Below are 17,877 nucleotides of genomic sequence, written 5' to 3'. Positions count from 1 at the left end.
TTTTGGTCTTTTTGAGCTATGGACGTAAAATCTTAATACTCTTGCCTTGTACTGCATATCTTTGTGAGACACCTCGGTTAAATGTTTGCAAACAACTGTTTCATGCGAAACAATTGAATCAATTTTTAACCATTTTTGAACTACTTTTGTCGAGTGTGCAAAAGAGTAAAACCCCTTTTGAATCGTTTTTCCTGACAATATTTTTTACATTTGGACCCAACAAACACCATTTAAAAAATCGTTATGCTGGTTGAACCAATGATAGATTTGTTATTTAGGATTCTAATAGCTAAATTGTGTTTAACAAAACTAAACCAAACCTTTCCATTTCTTGCAGGTAATACCTAAATTCGCCAACGTTGTCAAGACCTTCGATTTCTTGAACAACCGTACGAATAACTGGATGATTGCACGGTATGTCTTGCACTTCATTAAGTAGGTGTGACTGTCACAACAAAGTGACCTTATAAGCCCCTATGACGTACAAGTTACTAGTGGACCATAACGAGCAAAGTCATTCACTAATCCCTTAGCTGTTCTTGGATAGTAGTTGGTTACTTTAGCTGTTCTTGGAAGTACTTGGATACTTTTTTGGTTCCTTGTGTACAGTATAGATTGTTTCACAAATAGTTGAGTCTTTTGGGCAATAACGCAAACTTATACTAAGCATTTTTATTGATTATAGCAAAAATATTTTTTATTATACCCCCCAAAAAGAAAAATGTTACTTGTCTTTTGAGCAGTAGCCAGTATATGTTTTTGCAAACGTTTTGCTTGTGCTTGCGTTTTAAAACGTTAGTTTCTTTGTAAACAAGATTTTTACTGACAAACCATTGTCTATACATTACACTGGCCATCGCTTGTCAGTCAATCTCTGCCAAACCTGCTCTAATGCGCCATCTCGTGTATAGGAGCAAGGAACATCGCCAAACGTACGTACACGGCGTTGTACGAGATGTAGTGGACACGTACATTGCAGAGAGCATCGACAATCCTAAGGTCAATATGACCGAGGAAGACGTGATTGCCTTAACAACCGACGTCTTCGGGGCGGGTCAGGATACGCTCTCTACCATCATCCAGTGGATTTTCCTGTACCTTATTTATTTCACTGATCATCAGCAAAAGGTAATTTTTTGGTAGCTTATATAATATAATTGTTGTTTTTTTGTCTGTATTTTATAGATATGCGTTGTTTTTGCAGCATTAGCTCTGCTTTAGATGTTGAAATAATTTTTTAGTGCAAAGAAATTGTCGCAACATTTGTCAACGTTAAGATTTCCCTTAAAAACACGATTTTTAAAGATCAATCTAACGTACGCTGCTGTTTTGGGGATTAACCGATTTTAAAGCTGTTTTATCTGTTTTTATTTCGCTGTCAGCAATAGTTCTATAAGTTCGTTTATATTTATTTATTGATTATATCTTAACGTACATTTTGCATTAAATGTCAAAACTTGAAACATTTTGGCCAAGGGTTTCAGTGTATGTAATTCGTTGCTCTTTTGCAGATTAAAGATGAACTTGACCGCACACTTCGCGGCCGGCGTTTACCGACCATCGACGACCGTCACAACTTTCCTTTTACCGAGGCTGTTCTGCATGAGATCTTCCGTCACTCGTCCTTTACTCCCTCCACGATCCCGCACAGTACCACCGAGCCTACAACCCTGGGTCAATATCATATTCCAGAAAATTCCATCATTTTTGTGAATCAATATGCAGCGAATCGTGACGATGGTGCGTGGGAAAACGCCGATGATTTTGACCCATACAGGTTCCTAAACTCTGACGGTTCGCTCGTGCACAAACCGCACGAACGCTATTTATCATTTTCCACTGGTATACGAAAATGCCCTGGCGATGAAATCTCTCGTCTCCTGCTCATGCATTTTATGGCCACCTTTTTCAGTGTGGCCGAACTGGAGCCGGATTCTGACCATCCACCGGAGCTTGAGGGCGTTTACAATCTCTCTATGCGACCGAAACAACTGAAATTCACAGCGAAGATCCGCCATCCCCAGGTTTACGCAAATGCATTTTCACACCTCGAGAAGGTTGCCGTTCCTGTGCGGGAAAATCCGACGCTAAACCTTGACAAAACGCAAAATGGCGAGTCGAAGGCCAACAACAAGCCAACTTACAAGCTCGGGTTAGAGTCAGAATTTTCCGACAACGATTTTGAAGCGCTCGAGAAGGTCCATCGTGCTGTACGGCGGCGAAAGAATGGAAAAATGCCGTTAGACGATATCAATGGCAACGAAATCTATAAACTCTACATTAAATGAGTTGACAAAGATGAATTCTGGAATAAAACACACATTGAAAAGGTTATTTTACCGCTCGAGAGGTAAATGAAATAACCGTGTACAGCAGAGTGGGAGACGATTGGTCGACGCTGTGCTTCGCTCATCACAAAATTGTAAGTCAAGCAGGGATTGGATTTAAGTTTTCGAACAAAAATGGTCTTGGTCCAGGCCTGAATTCACACTCTGGTATTCCTAATTTGTCTTTCAACTTTACTATATTTCCCCAAATGTGAATGTACACAGAACATATTGATTTATATAGTTCTCAAATTTAGAACCCACTTGCAAATCTGGTACCAGATACCTTAGGCATATTGTTTACCATTAGCTTGTCTATACCGTAAAGGTGTATCTCATCTTGTAGGGCGGTGGTTTCCAAAATGTTTGCAGTAACATATCCCTCATTCAAGTTCATTAAGGAACGATCTCCAAGTAAAATTTTACCAAAGCGGATCAGTAGCTTGTGATTAGAAGAAACTAAAAATGCTCTTTTAAACCAACGCTTACGGACACCTAGAACAAACCTTGGGGCCCTACAAGCCCCAGGTGTTGATAGGGTGAAGCACTGATATCTATGTAAGGCGTGATCTTGTACCCCGGGGATGACCGACCCTTGAAAATGGAGGGTCGAAGTCAAACGATATTAACTAAGGTGTTTAAAGGTGGTCGACTTTCCTTTTTAACTTATAAGTGTTCCGCTTGTTTTGCCTTTTTTTCTTGCTGCGCGACCAGTTTGTAGTTTTTGTAAATTCAAATTTACCGAGTGTTGTCTATTTTTACTTTTGTCCCACATACTCCCGGCTTCTGTAAAGACTTTTACATACAAATACATTTATCGTTGTTTTTCACTCCGTTTTTCACAACGCCCAGCGCCCGCAACAAAATTTATGCAAGCGATCGTATTTTACCCCTAAATTGTCCGTTGGAGTTATCTCCCTGGGCAACCACCCTTCTTTCTTTTTCTCTCGCCACCTAACCTCCACCTTCTTCAAGCCGCTCTCTTGTTTTTGAAAAGCGCAATGGAGTTTGCGCTCGCTGCATTATCAGTGTTAACGCAAAACTGCTTAGGTTGCCTGACCCACAGCAGTGGTAGCGCTTTTGATGCATAGTGGGATACAAAAGGGGGCCTACAAGTAATACATATTGCGGATAGCAGTAATATTGATCCTTCAATCACAGGACATAGTTTTGTAGGGATCATTTTCACTCAGGAATATAAGCTAATTTTTTTAATTGAAACTCTCTTACCACTTAACTTAACCCCTATCCATATGAACAAAACTGGACAGCATTGTATCCTATTGTTAGCAAAGAGTTATGCGCCATTTCTAACACGTTGTATATTTATTTGTAACCAATAATTGCCGAGAATAGAGGGCCTCCGTATTTCGCTGAGGGTTTCTTAACGGAATTTATGTTGCTATCATTCATGGAATTTGTCCTTTTTTGTCGTGCACACACATCAACATTCGAAAATTGTAACATTGACTGGATTGAATTTGAACACAATGTCGTGCTCTTGCAAGCAATGACTATATAAATCGATGCATTAAATAAAATGTCATACATATTCGTAACGCGTTGTTTCGTAAAAAGCGGTTGGTGACGTCATTGCTATCGACAATGTTCCGTAATTGTCATTCAGTTACTTATCGTATCGATTCGGGACATTTTATAATTCGGAGCACATTTTGATTTATTCGCTTAATTAACAAGGTTAACATGCAGTAGACTAATTTCATCACGTGATTATTCGCGCCGACTGCGCGCGCAATCTTGGTGACGTAAAGGTGTCTTGTGATAACGTGTTTGCCCGTGAACTTGCCTGTCGACCACACAGAAAATGCCCTACTTCATTCAAACTACGACCCTTATCAAATCAAGACATGCCAATAAGGCGTTTTAAGCTTACGATATATCAATGTGCCTCTTTACAGGTCTATAAAAGGCATTTGTTAGGGCACATATAACTGATATATTTTGTCAAATTAAAAATCATTGTCAGCATGTGCCTCCAAGTCATTTCAGTAAAGTGTGTTGTGCCTTACGTGAAGCGAAAACTACCTTTCTGATCACTGTAACTGTTGTTTATTGACGTGTACATGTCTATCAGATTGTGCGCTAGGGGTGCGACGACCCCCCTTGTTTATTGTTCCAAATCGATTTTGTGTTTTGTATGAAAACCGAGTGGCGTAAAATAAACAAAATACTTGCGAATTTCTTTGTGGGTTAACGAAATTTTAGGAGATCAGTGAATCGGTTAGCATTACTGGTTACTGTCAAACTTTTTGTAGCAGAAAAATGTGACTTTTGTGATATAACCGACTGACAAAAAATTTGAATCCCACCACTGCACAAACCCGACATTAATCTAATACAATTACACACAAACAAGTTATGTGTCAACTTGTAAGGAAACCTGGTCTAAATTACAGACACTTTGACAGAATAAGACGTTTCAGCACTTTAAAATTATTTTTATTAGCATTCATGCTCAATTAGCCGCACATAATACACTGTAATGTTAGCACATAAATACTTCCTAACTTATTTTAACCTCAAACTGCAACTACAAAACAGTTCACTGCACAGAAAGAAAATTTGAAACGTGGTCTGCACAACATTTTATCACCAAAGAGCATTGTTACGATAAAGATTTCTCCACCAATCATTGCAGGCGCTTTGTTACGTCACAATCAATGAATTTTATCATGATTTCGGAACATGGCAGCAACGTCTGGGATCATTTCACAAAACTTAAATAAGTTTAATGCTTTTGGCTGGGTTAATAGTGCATTTCAGGGTTGATGAACTTTAAAGTTATTTCCTGTGAAGACAAACGGCTGTTGGAAAGTTTGTTTGGGGGCAATTTGGCGTCGAAGTGACGAAGTGGGGAGAAACTCTGGTTATCTAAGTTGACAATTTGTATGTACCTAAGATAACCACAATTTCATTGCTTAACTTTATGCGCGGATATACTTTTGTTTTTAGCTTTAAATGGAACCGATCCGTGTTTGAAACTAGCTAACAGTCGTTAAGAAAAGTAAAAAGAAAAGGAGATGAACGCAAATAAAGCAAAGAATTTCCAAAACTTGCATTTCATACATACTTTTGTGTATTATATTCCCACAGAAGGTCAGCCTAAGTGACAAATTGCATAAAAAAGAAGCGTTTTTATCCACAATTTTTTATGGCCAACCCCAACGATGTCTTTTATTGATAAAGTATTGTTTTTAATTTTTGATTTTATTTTGTTGCCAATTTTCAAAATCTCGACAAATTTTAATGCCCAATAAAAAAAGGAAAAACACTTTAGTGTAGTTGGAAAGGAAATCTTGTAAACAAATCGATGGGAGAGTTTTCAGCCCCTGGTCGTTTCATGTAGGTTGCATCATAATGTGGGAACAGAGCATCTGAGTCAAGTAATAGCTTATCGATAACAAAGTCCCAAAAAGTGTTACAAGATGTTGCTTCTCACGATGACTTGTTTCTGGCTATTTAAACGCAAAACAACTTCAAGATTTAGTATTGTCGAAATAGGTGTACAATTGCAAATGTGTTGACTATAGTGGGCTTAGTTTAAGTGATAAAATTATTTATGATTTACCACTAGAAAAGAGTAATATTTGGGATCAAATTACAAAACAGATAAAACGTACTTTTGGAAGTTAATGTTTAAGGCCATTACAGCAACAACGACGAATATATTGTCGCAATGGTTACCAAACCGACCGTGTGTTTGTAAAGTGTTATTATTCCTGTTTCTTTCTGGATATGTTTACTACAATATAAAATAAAAAATACCTTGCAGAAACAGCTGAAGGCATTTGGCAATGCTTTATTACGAGTTTTTAGCTTTAATATATTTTCTGGGGACTTTGATCTGCTTTTGTGATGCGACGAAAGACGACGAAGCTTTTGTCGTTGGACTTTTTCCCCAACCAATCTACGAAAAAGTAGGTAGAAATATATTTTTCTGTTTTTTTTTTGTGTTTTTTTTTTTTGGGGGTTTAAATCTAGACTTACTCTCAGTACCAACAGTCCGCCAACAAGGGACATCAGTGAATTTGTGTTGTAGTACGTTTCATATTTTATATCGTTTCATATTCTGATGGGTATGTATAAGCTGTACCTCGTTGTTCATTTGGAACATGACTTAGTTAGTGGTATAAGCAGGGTTGTCATATCGTCCTTATTTCTAAAAAAATGTCCTTCGTTTTGACTTGTGTCCTTATTTTGTTTTATTTTCGACAATTACAAATCAAATCCCTGCTACAAGTAAAAATGTAAACCTGAGCCTTCCTAAGATGCATAAAGTATTTTCTACAAACAAGGAGTTGCTGGAACAGATTGATTGTCGCATAAAATATGTCATGGTTCGTATAAATGCATAGATTTATTCGAAAACGTTTGTTTCGTTTCGTATGGAAACTTAATTTATCGGTTCTATTTTCGGTTCCGTGTGGATGGCAACCCTAGGTATTTGGTTCATGGATTCCATTTAACATTTTTGGCAAAACAAATATTTTCACCCATTTCTATAACGTTTTAGGCAAAAGTCACGTGGCCCATTCCCTCACCAGCATTCAATGACGTTCAAAACCTGAAGGTCACAATCATGAACTCTGGTGAAACAGCCGATGACGTCGGATTTCACACTTACCTTCCCGACTACGCAGAGATGACGTCATTTACAATGCACACCGAAGGGGTGGCGTACAAGGGAAGAAAAACCAACCACAAGGAGGCGCAAGAGGTGCTCGAAAAAGCAAAGAGGAATGATCACGTGGCTGCCATGCATTCGACAAAACGTTTAGGTCGGTTTAGGTTTAACTAAATATTTATGTGGGTTACTACTTATAACTTAAATCGACTAATAAGTAGTGATGTACCGAATCGGCGAAATTTCGATTCGGCCGAAACCGAATATTCGGCGGTTTTGCCGAATAAATTCGGCCGAATCAACCGAATCATTTATGACGTCACGCGAATTCGTACCCTACGCGTTTGACATGAAAACATAAGTTGTTCTACCAGGCAATAAGTGCAGAATGGTTTTGTTTCGTCCTTATTTTAGTTCAGTGAGGTATAACATTGATTGCCAACCCCACAATGAATTACTGATTTCCGTCTGCAGTGGGAAAAGCGACAATGTGTTAAAAAAATATAATGATTGACGCGATTTCGTTGGTACTAAGCAGAAAAAAACACGTATAACGCTTTAAATGAGTGTTCGTAAAAGATTCGGTTTCGGCCGAATCGCAACAAATTATTCGGCCGAAACCGAATCTTTGCAAAAGTGGCCGATTCGGCCGAATAAATTCGGCAAACCGAATATTCGGTACATCTCTACTAATAAGGACAAAAAAATCTAAGTTTGTTGCTATTTAGATTACTTTTGTTTAAAGTTACACTGTCCTTTTTAAAGATGATTTCAACATTGACATTCAAACTGCAAAGAACACGGTCCACATCAAAGGCAACAAGGAGGTCACCTTCAACATCGAGTACAAAGAAACTGTGCAAGACATGATCGACTCCGGTGTGAAGATACAAAACAGAGCTCAGGTGCTTTTTGATCTTTCTGGCTCCACTGTTGAGAATTTGGTGGGTGAAATATTTTCTCCCAACTATCCTCAACCCTATCCCAACTCTGCTGACATCGCGTGGTTGGTTCGTGTGCCTGACGATAAAGTGGTTCAACTCAATATCGTCGATATCGACATCGAGGAATGCTGCGATCGACTCACCATCTATGACGGTAACTCCTTACACGGTCCAGTGATTGCCATTTTATCTGGTGCATTAACCAATCAGAACAATTTTACCTTGTACCAGTCCACCGGAAGTAGTATGTCGTTGCATTTGACTTCTGATTGTTCCAAATCAAAAACTGGTTTTAGGGCGTTAACTTCGGTTGGTACAATTAGTTTGACAACACAAACTATGCCTGTTACGACAACAACTCCTGGTGTGATTTCGAACACAACTGGCTCGATTGGCAATGAAACTTGTGGACATGTAGATTTATATCCACAAAATAGTGATTACTATTATTATTTGACTTCGCCCAACTATCCCAACCAGTACTATAACAACATCAATTGTGTGTGGCATATTTATTCTTACTTATATGAGTCAATCACTTTGCAAGTTTTGGATTTGGATTTAGAAAACTCCTTCGATTATGTTGATCTGAGAGACCAAAATGGCTCTATTGCAACCTTAACTGGCTCAGGTTTCACTAACGAGCAATTTGTTGCGAGCCGATTCATGGGGATTAACTTTGTAACGGATGGTTCCGTAACAAGAAGAGGATTTAACTTTACATATTTTGTTGGAAATGCTTCGGCAATTGAAACAACTCCTGTTGTAGGGACCACTGTTTCTGGTGTGGTTCCTAACACCACTGATTTACTTCCCAATGAAACTTGTAACTATGAATATTTATATCCTCAAACAGGTCAATACTATTACTTGACTTCCCCTAACTATCCTGGGCAGTATTATAACAATATTAATTGCCGTTGGTATATCTATGCCTACTATGATTGGATTTCATTGGATGTAATTGATTTAAGTTTAGAGTACAGCTATGATTATGTTTCAATATACTTCCAAGGCGGCCTTTTAACCAGCTTGTATGGTACCAGTGCTCCGAATGAAACGATTATTGCCAAAAATTGGATGGATATAAATTTTGTTACTGATGGTTCTGTAACAAGCCGTGGTTTTAACTTTATGTACTATGTGGAAAGTGCTTTAACAAACGAAACAACTGGCAACGAAACTTGTGGCTATGAATATTTATACCCACAAACGGGTCAATACTATTACTTGTCATCTCCTAATTATCCCGGTCAATATTACAATGATATTTATTGCTGGTGGTATATCTATGCTTACAATGAGTTGATTTTATTGGATGTAATTGACATAAGTTTAGAAAATTATTATGATTATGTTGCAATATATGGTTATGATTTTAGTATGACCTTGTACGGTACTGATCGCCCTAATGGAACTGTTACTTCTATTGATTATATGAATATTCGGTTTATCACTGATGGTACTGTAACAAGTCGTGGTTTTAACTTTACATATCATGTTGAAATTGCTCCGGCAAACGAAACAACTCCTGTGATGGGTACAACTGTTCCCGGTGTAATTGCTAACACTACTGATTCGCTTCGCAATGAAACTTGTAATTGGGAGTATTTGTATCCACAAATTGGTCAATATTATTACGTATCCTCGCCAAACTATCCCGACCAATATTATAACAATATTGATTGCTGGTGGTATATCTATGGGAGCTACGGCCTTTGGGTATCATTGGAAATTGTCGATCTCGACTTAGAATACAATTATGATTTTGTTACAATATTTACGGATAAAGGCACAACAAACCTAACTGGGAGTAGTTATCCAACCGAACCATTTGTATCCCGCTTCATACATATAAATTTAGTGACTGATCAAATAGTAACAAGTAGCGGCTTTAATTTCATTTACCAATTGACTCTCCCGGCAAGTTGTAACGATACTCAGCACCTAAATGCCTCTTCCTATTATAACAGCTTTACATCCATTAATTATCCCAACAACTACCTAAATGACATTTGCACTACTTGGAGCATTCATGCTCCGTATTATGGCTATATGGTTGAAATTTACGTTGCTGATATTGCATTAGAAGACTGTTGCGACTATCTTTTATTGTTTGATGGCCTGTCTACGAGCTCCCCACGAATTTCTGCCAATCCACCGATAGGCTCTTACCTTAATTCAACGTCAACTGACATGTTTATTGCATTCATGACAGATGGTTCAGTAACTGATAAAGGTTTTGATTTAATGTATAGGTTTATATGATTTATTTTTTATAACAGTTAAACAAAACATTAATTTCGGTCTATTTTGGCTTAGCAATTTGATGTTCATGTGGCATGTAATTTTGTGTGTGATAACTTTCCCGGTGTACCAAGTGATGTAGAGGTATTGCTGGGTGTACTTGTTGAAGTCGGTGTAAACTGTGTTTTTCTTGGTGTCAATATACTGTTTTTGCTTGGTCATTAATAAAACTCGTGTTTGGTTCGTCGGTCTGTTTTTTATGTATGATTTAGAGTAAATTTTTTTGTTTTGCTCCTTATGCAAAGTTTGCTTTTAATGTCACCCGGCGTAAAACGAAACTTGACAAAAAAGGGGATCTCCGTCGGGCTTGATCAACAAAACTTGACAGAACTGTTCGTTACATAATTCTAATGTTTTTATGACAACACCAGACCCCACAAGGGCGTGAGAACCCAACACCACTAGTCTAAGGGAAACATGAAATCAAAGTTTAAAATTGAATTAGGCAATTACTGTATTTACTCGATTCTAATTAAGCCACTCTCGATTACTAATCGCCCTTGCTCAAAAACCGCATGTTGAGGTGGTAAAAATGATATAAGTCGCCCTCGATTGTAAGCAGTACGAACTGTGGTAGAGCTACGGCGCATAGAGTATTTGCGAAAACTTGAAAGCAAATTGTCTGAAAATGGGCAGGGATTAATTGTTTATTGACGTGCATGTCTATCAGATTGTTTGCTGTGGGTGCCATGAAAACAACCTTGACAATATTAGCTATTGGATTCCTTAAACTCAATTAAGGTTGATACCTTTGGCTGTGTTAAAAGTGCATTTCAGGGTTGGTGAACTTTAAAGTCATTGCATGGGAAGACAAACGCCTGTTGAAAAGTTTGTTTGGGGGCAATTTGGCGTCGAAGTGTCGAAGTGTCGAAGTAGGAAATTCTGGTTATCTTAAGTTGACAATTTGTATGTACCCAAGACAACCACAATATCATGGTTTAACTTCATACGCGGATAAATCGTTTTTTTTTAATTCAAATGGCATTGTTCCGTGTTTGGAACCAGCTTAAAGTCGTGTTGAAAAAAGATGAACACAAATAAAGCAAAATTGGCTTAATACACATATTTGTAATTTTTTTCCAAGAGAACGTCACCATAGGAGACAAAGAGCATCAAAAAGTACAAGTAATTTTACTTTGTTGACGATTCTCACAGCGTCGGCAATTTTTAGTGCTCTTTAAAAAGGTAAAAACTCGTCAGTATAGCTACAAAGTATTGCTTGTAAACAAATTGATTGGTAGACTTTAACGCTATTCACTTCAGAAGCATCGGTATCGAGTTTGTTCTACGATAAAAAATTCGAAAATATATTTTGACCATTTCTTATAATTACATGGTGCGAACCTGACAAATGGTGAAGTGTTACAAGATGTTGCTTCCCACGACGACCTGTTTGTGGCTATTTAAACGCAAAACGACCTGAGGATTGTCAAAATATGCGTAAAATCACATATACATTGGTTGTTTCGGGCTTAGTATAAGTGATATAGTTATTTGTGGTTTACCACTGAGCAAGTGTAATATTTGGGATCAAGTAACCTATCCAATTCTGAAAACAATAACTTAACAGTGAATTTTGAAAAGAGAAGAACGTACTTTTGTTGTTAAAACTTACGGTTAGTGGAGCATCAACAAAAAATGCGTCGTAAGGGTTACAGATCCGACAATGTACACAAATATTAATATTACGTTTTCTTGCTGGGGACGTTTACTAAAATATGATTTACAAAACACTTTCAGCCGAAGCCGTTTCACAATGCTACGTTACGAGTTTCTAGCTTTTATATATTTTCTTGGGACTTTGATATGGTGATGCGACGAAAGACGCGTCGAAGTAAGTTATTTGTGATTGGACTTTTTCCCAAACCAATCTACGAAAAAGTGAGTAGAAATATTTTTTGTGTGTTTTCGTCTCAGAATTCAAAATGATCTGGAAAGGGACACTAATTAATTTGTTTCACAATACGTTTCAGCTTTTAATCCGATGGGTTTGTATAAGCAGAATCTTTCAGTTCAGTAGAAATAAGTCTTGGTTAATGATATGAGATTGATGGTTCATAACCAGTTGGGAAAAGTTTATTTCAGGGTAAAATCAATTAACAATCTTATTGAGAACAAATATATTTCACTAAAAAAGCGTCTTTAGTGTCTATGAATATCAATGAAAGGGACTAAAGTCAAAAAAGGCTAATAGTACCTTCACACAAACGATCATTTCTCAACTGAAAGCCTAGCAGATTACTTTCAATCCCTTCTATTGCCCACTATTAAAAATATTTCCCATCAGTGATATACATAATGAAAGAAACAAGGTCACTTTCAACATCGAGTACAAAGAATCGTCGGAAATGGAGGTAATTTTGAAAAAAACTTGAAGACATGGAGCGCCGTACGGCGGAACGGAGTGCTAAATTCGAGGACACTTTGAAGACTCTGCAAGCTGAAGTAGATTCCCTTAAAAGGACAGGACATTTTTATGGCAAACACGAGCAAAAACGCAAGTGCTACGGTTGCGGGCAGCCAGGTCATTTTCGACGCGACTGTCCACACCTGGGTATGCGCCCCAAAATGATTAGGAACCTCAACCATGATTTTATTCTAGGATTGGATTTTCTGCAGGCCAATGCGTGCCGAATCTGCTACAGGGAAAATACTCTAACGGCAGGAAACGCCAGACTTCCGCTCTTTAGTTCTCCGACAGCCTTGTCCCAACCCTGTGACGTATGTGTTGCGGATGACGTCCTTGTCCCAGCGTTCGCAGAGGTATGTGTAACAGGCAGCTTATGTCAAGAATCTCTTAATTCACAAGAGTTGGCCACTCCGGTTCTAACGGAGCAGATAGCTGGGTTCGTGGGGAGATTTGGGTTATTGACTGCGACAAGTGTAACGATGGCGCAAAGCCGCGAGGTGAAGGTGTTTGTGGCAAATTTGGGGGATGATGATGTAACAATACCAAGTGGGGCGAGATTCGCTACGGTTACCCCTGTGTATGCTTTTGGTAACCTCGATTGCAAAATCCCGGGTACTTGTATAGAGGGAGGTGTCCCTGGATGTAAACACCCTGAGTGTTTTGTTACAGACACCCAGATTTGTTCCGTGTCGGCCCAGAAAATATCTAACCAAGATCCGTTTCAGGACATTGTAGACAAAGTCACCATCGGTGACCGATTAACGGCAGATCAACGAGGTGAATTGTTCGATTTGCTGCGTGCCAATCAACAAGCGTTTTCGACTTCCAAAGATGTCTTGGGGCGCACTGATATAGTGCGTCATGTTATCGACACGGGTGACAACGGCCCTGTAAGACAGCCACCGCGTCGCATGCCTCATCACAACAAAGCAAAGGTAGAGGAGATCTTAGCTGAAATGGACAGACAAGGCCTAATCCGACCTTCGAAATCACCGTGGAGCAGCCCGATTGTGTTGGTCCGAAAGAAATCCGGTGAGACTCGTTTTTGCGTTGATTACCGCAAGTTGAATGAGTTAACTAAAAAAAATAGCTACCAGATTCCCCGGATAGATGACAGTTTAGAGTTTAGACCAAATGTCCAACGCCGCCTATTTTTCAACTTTGGATCTAAAATCCGGGTATTGGCAGGTTGCAATGGATGCCTCTTCCCGGGAGAAAACGGCTTTCACTAGCCACGTCGGACTTTTTGAATTTAATGTAATGCCCATGGGCCTGTGCAATTCTGCAGCGACTTTTCAGCGCCTGATGCGTATTGTCCTGAACGGAATCGAATGGCAGGGAGCCCTAGCGTACTTGGATGATATCATTGTATACTCGAAAACTTTCGAAGAGCATTTAAAGCGACTGTCGGACGTGCTAACAAGAATCAAATCGGTTGGTCTAACTTTAAAACCTAGCAAGTGCACTCTATTTAAACACGAAGTAGACTTTTTGGGCCACGTATTATCGAAAGAGGGCATACGATGCGACCCTAACAAAATAAAGGCAGTTGCTAAGTGGCCGACCCCCCGCAACGTAAAAGAAATCCGGCAGTTTCTAGGCCTTACTTCCTACTATCGTAAATTTATTTGCGGTTACGCACAGATCGCGGGTCCTCTTCACCGGTTGACGGAAAAGGGAAGACGATTTCAGTGGGATGACCAGAGTCAGGATGCCTTCTCTCAACTAAAACAACACTTGACGACTGCACCAATTCTTCGATACCCTGACTTTAACATGCCGTTTATACTGGATACGGATGCGTCTGACGCTGCCGTTGGCTGTGTCCTTTCTCAGGAAATCGACGGTAAGGAATGCGTGGTCGCCTATGGTAGTCGCACTTTGAGCAGGTCGGAACGTAACTATTCCACCACGAGAAAAGAGCTTTTGACCGTAATATTTGCGACAAAGCTGTACCGGTGTTACTTACTGGGTCAAAAATTTACCTTACGGACCGACCATTCTTCGTCAAGGTGGCTTTGGAAGTCTAAAGAGTTATACGGGCAGTGCGCCCGCTGGGTAGAGCACTATCCGCGTATGACTTTGAAATCCATCACAGGTCGGGAAGCAAACATAGGAATGCAGACGCTCTGTCACGCCTTGATGACATAGAAGATTGCGGGGCATGCCCATACAAATTGGCCGAGGGTATCGAAGATACCCAAGTTCACGTCGTTGACTTAAAGTCTACGGTAGGATATCAACATGAGGACTTGTTGGAGCGGCAGAAAGATGACCCTGATCTAGCAGTTGTCTTGGAATGGTTGAATAAAGGTATGCGCCCGAAATTCAAAACCGTTAAAAAAGAATCACCAGTACTTCGCCATTATTGGTCTCGCTTTGCCAGCCTCCTGCTTAAAGCAGGTGTACTTTGTTGTCGTGGAAACTCTACACTAGGCAGTGATTCTGTAATTGTTTTGCCACAGAGTTTAGTCGATGAAGCAATGTCAAATCTTCATGATAACGTACACGGGGGAGGGCATTTGGGCATAGCTAAGACGCTGGCTAAGATAGCGGAACGCTTTTATTGGTATAAATGGCGCGATTCTGTCGAGACCTTTTGCCGCAACTGCGTCACCTGTCAATACAATAAAAGACCCACGCATCATTTTCAAGCCCCGCTCATGCCCTCAACGGAGGACAGACCCGTGCAAAGGATCGAAGTGGACGTTGTCGGACCTCTACCTCTCACCCGGTCGGGTTACCAGTTTATTTTGGTAGCGTGTGACATTTTCACAAAATACGTAAGAGCCTGGCCGATGCGAAATCAAACTGCCAATGAGACCGCCAGTTTGTTATATCGAAATTGGTTCACCGTACATGGGGTACCGGAGACTGTTCATTCCGACCGCGGTTCAAATTTTGAAAGCCATTTGTTCGCAGAATTATTACGCCTAATGGGATGTAAGAAAAGTCGCACGACATCATACCACGCGCCTGGGAACGGTGGGGTCGAACGTAACAATAAGACCATTATCACTATGATCCGAAATTATATACAGCAAGATAACCGGCGGTGGGACGAAGCATTACCAGGAGTGGTGGCCGCCTACAACGCGAGTGCCCACGATGCAACGGGAGAAGCTCCGCATACTCTCTTAACCGGACGACCATTGCGATTGCCGGCAGACTTGATGGGGTCTTTGGCGCGTGACACCACGCATTCGTATGGAGCGGAGATTGACCAGCTTCGGGATGGTCTACAGCTTGCGGAAGAGGTAGTGAGAGAGAGTCTTACGACGCAACGGAAGCGGATGGAAGACTGGTACAATCAACGACAACAAGGAAGACCCTACTCGGTAGGCGAATTTGTTTTGTTGACAAACCCGGTCGTCCCGATTGGACAAAGTAAAAAACTTCAGTATCCATACAAGGGACCATACAGGATCACCGATATTCGAGGTCCTGTGAATTACGTAATCGAAGACGCGACAGGCAAGAGGCAAACTGTACATTTTAACAGACTAAAGCCAACGACGAGTACATTCCCCTGCCCCACGCAAGAACCTTTAGAACATCCGCAACCGCCACCTGAAATGCCTGCAGTCGTGTATGTTTACAACCCTAAAGTAGTTTCACAGGAAGACACAACCGAGTGGAATCCTCAGGGCAACTCGGATGGGTGCAGAAAGGTCGACTCGGGTACGTCGTCGACCAGCGCGATATTCACCGGAAACGATGGTGTAGACCAGGGACGGGCAACTTCTTCAGTCGGCGGGCCTGATATGGGAAAATGAAGTACTTGGCGGGCCGGATTCCTGAATCGATACATTAATCGCGTATTTATCCAGTGATTTACAACGGAATTTTGACCGCCTAAACCAAATACAGTCAAGAACGTCACAATTACAATACAGTCCGAACAATCTAACTGATATAACATAAAATTATTGACCACAGCAAATTTAATGCATACACCACAGACTTAGATACTGCTGAAACACTAACGAGGCTACACATGTGGAAACAAAGGAAACCGTGAAAGAAGGGTAGTACCACTAACACTGTAATTTGGCTGGCCCCTGGTTAAAAATTGTTCGATAGGTGGCGCAACGGAGCATAGGCGGTTATGGTGCCATATACCCAAATTGCTGAGTCAGCACCATAAACGCCTATGCTCCGTTGCGTCACCTATCGAACAATTTTTAACCAGGGGCCAGCCAAATTACAGTGTTAGTAGTTCTACCTGAAAGCAGGCGGTAGAGCTACTGACGTGGTGCCTTCCTAGGAGATACAAAAGTGCTTAATTTTCGATAAGTGGCGTAAAGAGCTGAATTATTTATTTAGCGGTTAAAGAGGGTTGGTTTAGGATGCAAAATGTTTAAAAATTAATTTTACAACTAATGGTAACAACGGCGGGAAAGTTTTTTGCTATTGGGGAGCGTTACTGTCCGTTACAACTATAATTTGACGTAGTAAGCAAGTAGTGGGGAATTGCGACAGACTGTGGCCGCGGGCCAAACTATCATGTAAGACCGGTAACTGTCTGCGGGCCGCTCAAAATCCCGTCGCGGGCCGGATCCGGCCCGCGGGCCGTATGTTGCCCGCCCCTGGTGTAGACGGTTGTCCTACGGGAGTAGGACCATTTTAAGTCGGGGGGAATGTGGCGAATTTTAATCACGTTTTATTTATGACGCATCTTTTAAATACTTTACCTTCACACACGTATTTTCACTTATTTTTTCACGTTACTTTGTTATATTTGTTCGGATTATTACACACCTTCATGCACATAACATCCTTTACAGTTTATTATCCTGTGTTTCACTATTGTTTAGTCCAGCGGTTCCCAAACTGGGGTCCGCGGTCCTTTAGGGGTCCGTGAGGCAATTTTGGGGGGACCGCGAAGCGGCTGAAGTAATTCTATAATCTTATTTGGCGTCAGTTTGTGCCACTAAATAAGTTTAAATCAAAGTAGAATTGAGAATCGACTGTCTCCATTGCTAAACAATGGCCTTTATTGAATGACAACTATATAAAAAATGCAATTGTTCGCGCACAATCGTAATGTTTTTGTCCTGTTTGTGATGTCACATGCTGTCTTTGGATGATTGTTATGCGCAATTTTGCATAACTAGCTAAAATCCTGCAATCAAATTTCGTTTTTATGAAATACACATTTAGGCTTAAGGACCGCGAGCCCTCGAAATAATGGCAAAGGGACCGTTTTGAAAAAAATATGAAAAAGTTTGGGAACCACTGGTT

The 17,877-nt window shown here is 40.2% G+C and overlaps 3 protein-coding genes across 3 annotated transcripts in view; all 3 read left to right on the top strand.

The window, feature by feature from the left end:
- The window catches only part of LOC145222957 (cytochrome P450 1B1-like), a 34,852-nt gene extending 30,326 nt beyond the window's left edge, over window positions 1–4,526 (top strand). The window contains exons 5-7 of the mRNA XM_080089218.1: window positions 338–414; window positions 912–1,128; window positions 1,512–4,526. Coding sequence (XP_079945344.1) covers window positions 338–414; window positions 912–1,128; window positions 1,512–2,288 — 1,071 coding nt within the window. The 3' untranslated portion in view covers window positions 2,289–4,526. The remainder of the gene's footprint in view (window positions 1–337; window positions 415–911; window positions 1,129–1,511) is intronic.
- A 2,401-nt stretch (window positions 4,527–6,927) lies between these two features.
- On the top strand, window positions 6,928–10,184 carry LOC145223421 (scavenger receptor cysteine-rich domain-containing protein DMBT1-like). Its single transcript, XM_080089849.1, has 2 exons — window positions 6,928–7,126; window positions 7,738–10,184. The coding sequence occupies exons 1-2, from the start codon at window positions 6,928–6,930 to the stop codon at window positions 10,182–10,184; spliced, it is 2,646 nt and encodes an 881-aa protein (XP_079945975.1).
- A 2,418-nt stretch (window positions 10,185–12,602) lies between these two features.
- LOC145223420 (uncharacterized) lies at window positions 12,603–16,751 on the top strand. The gene is made up of 5 exons (XM_080089847.1): window positions 12,603–13,665; window positions 13,922–14,067; window positions 14,278–14,522; window positions 14,732–14,946; window positions 15,556–16,751. The coding sequence occupies exons 1-5, from the start codon at window positions 12,603–12,605 to the stop codon at window positions 16,407–16,409; spliced, it is 2,523 nt and encodes an 840-aa protein (XP_079945973.1). The 3' UTR covers window positions 16,410–16,751.
- The last annotated feature ends 1,126 nt before the right edge of the window (window positions 16,752–17,877 follow it).

Source organism: Phallusia mammillata, chromosome 4 (genome assembly GCF_965637545.1).
Source record: "Phallusia mammillata chromosome 4, kaPhaMamm4.hap1.1, whole genome shotgun sequence".
Lineage (NCBI taxonomy): Eukaryota > Metazoa > Chordata > Ascidiacea > Phlebobranchia > Ascidiidae > Phallusia > Phallusia mammillata.
This window is presented reverse-complemented; position numbering and strand designations above follow the sequence as displayed.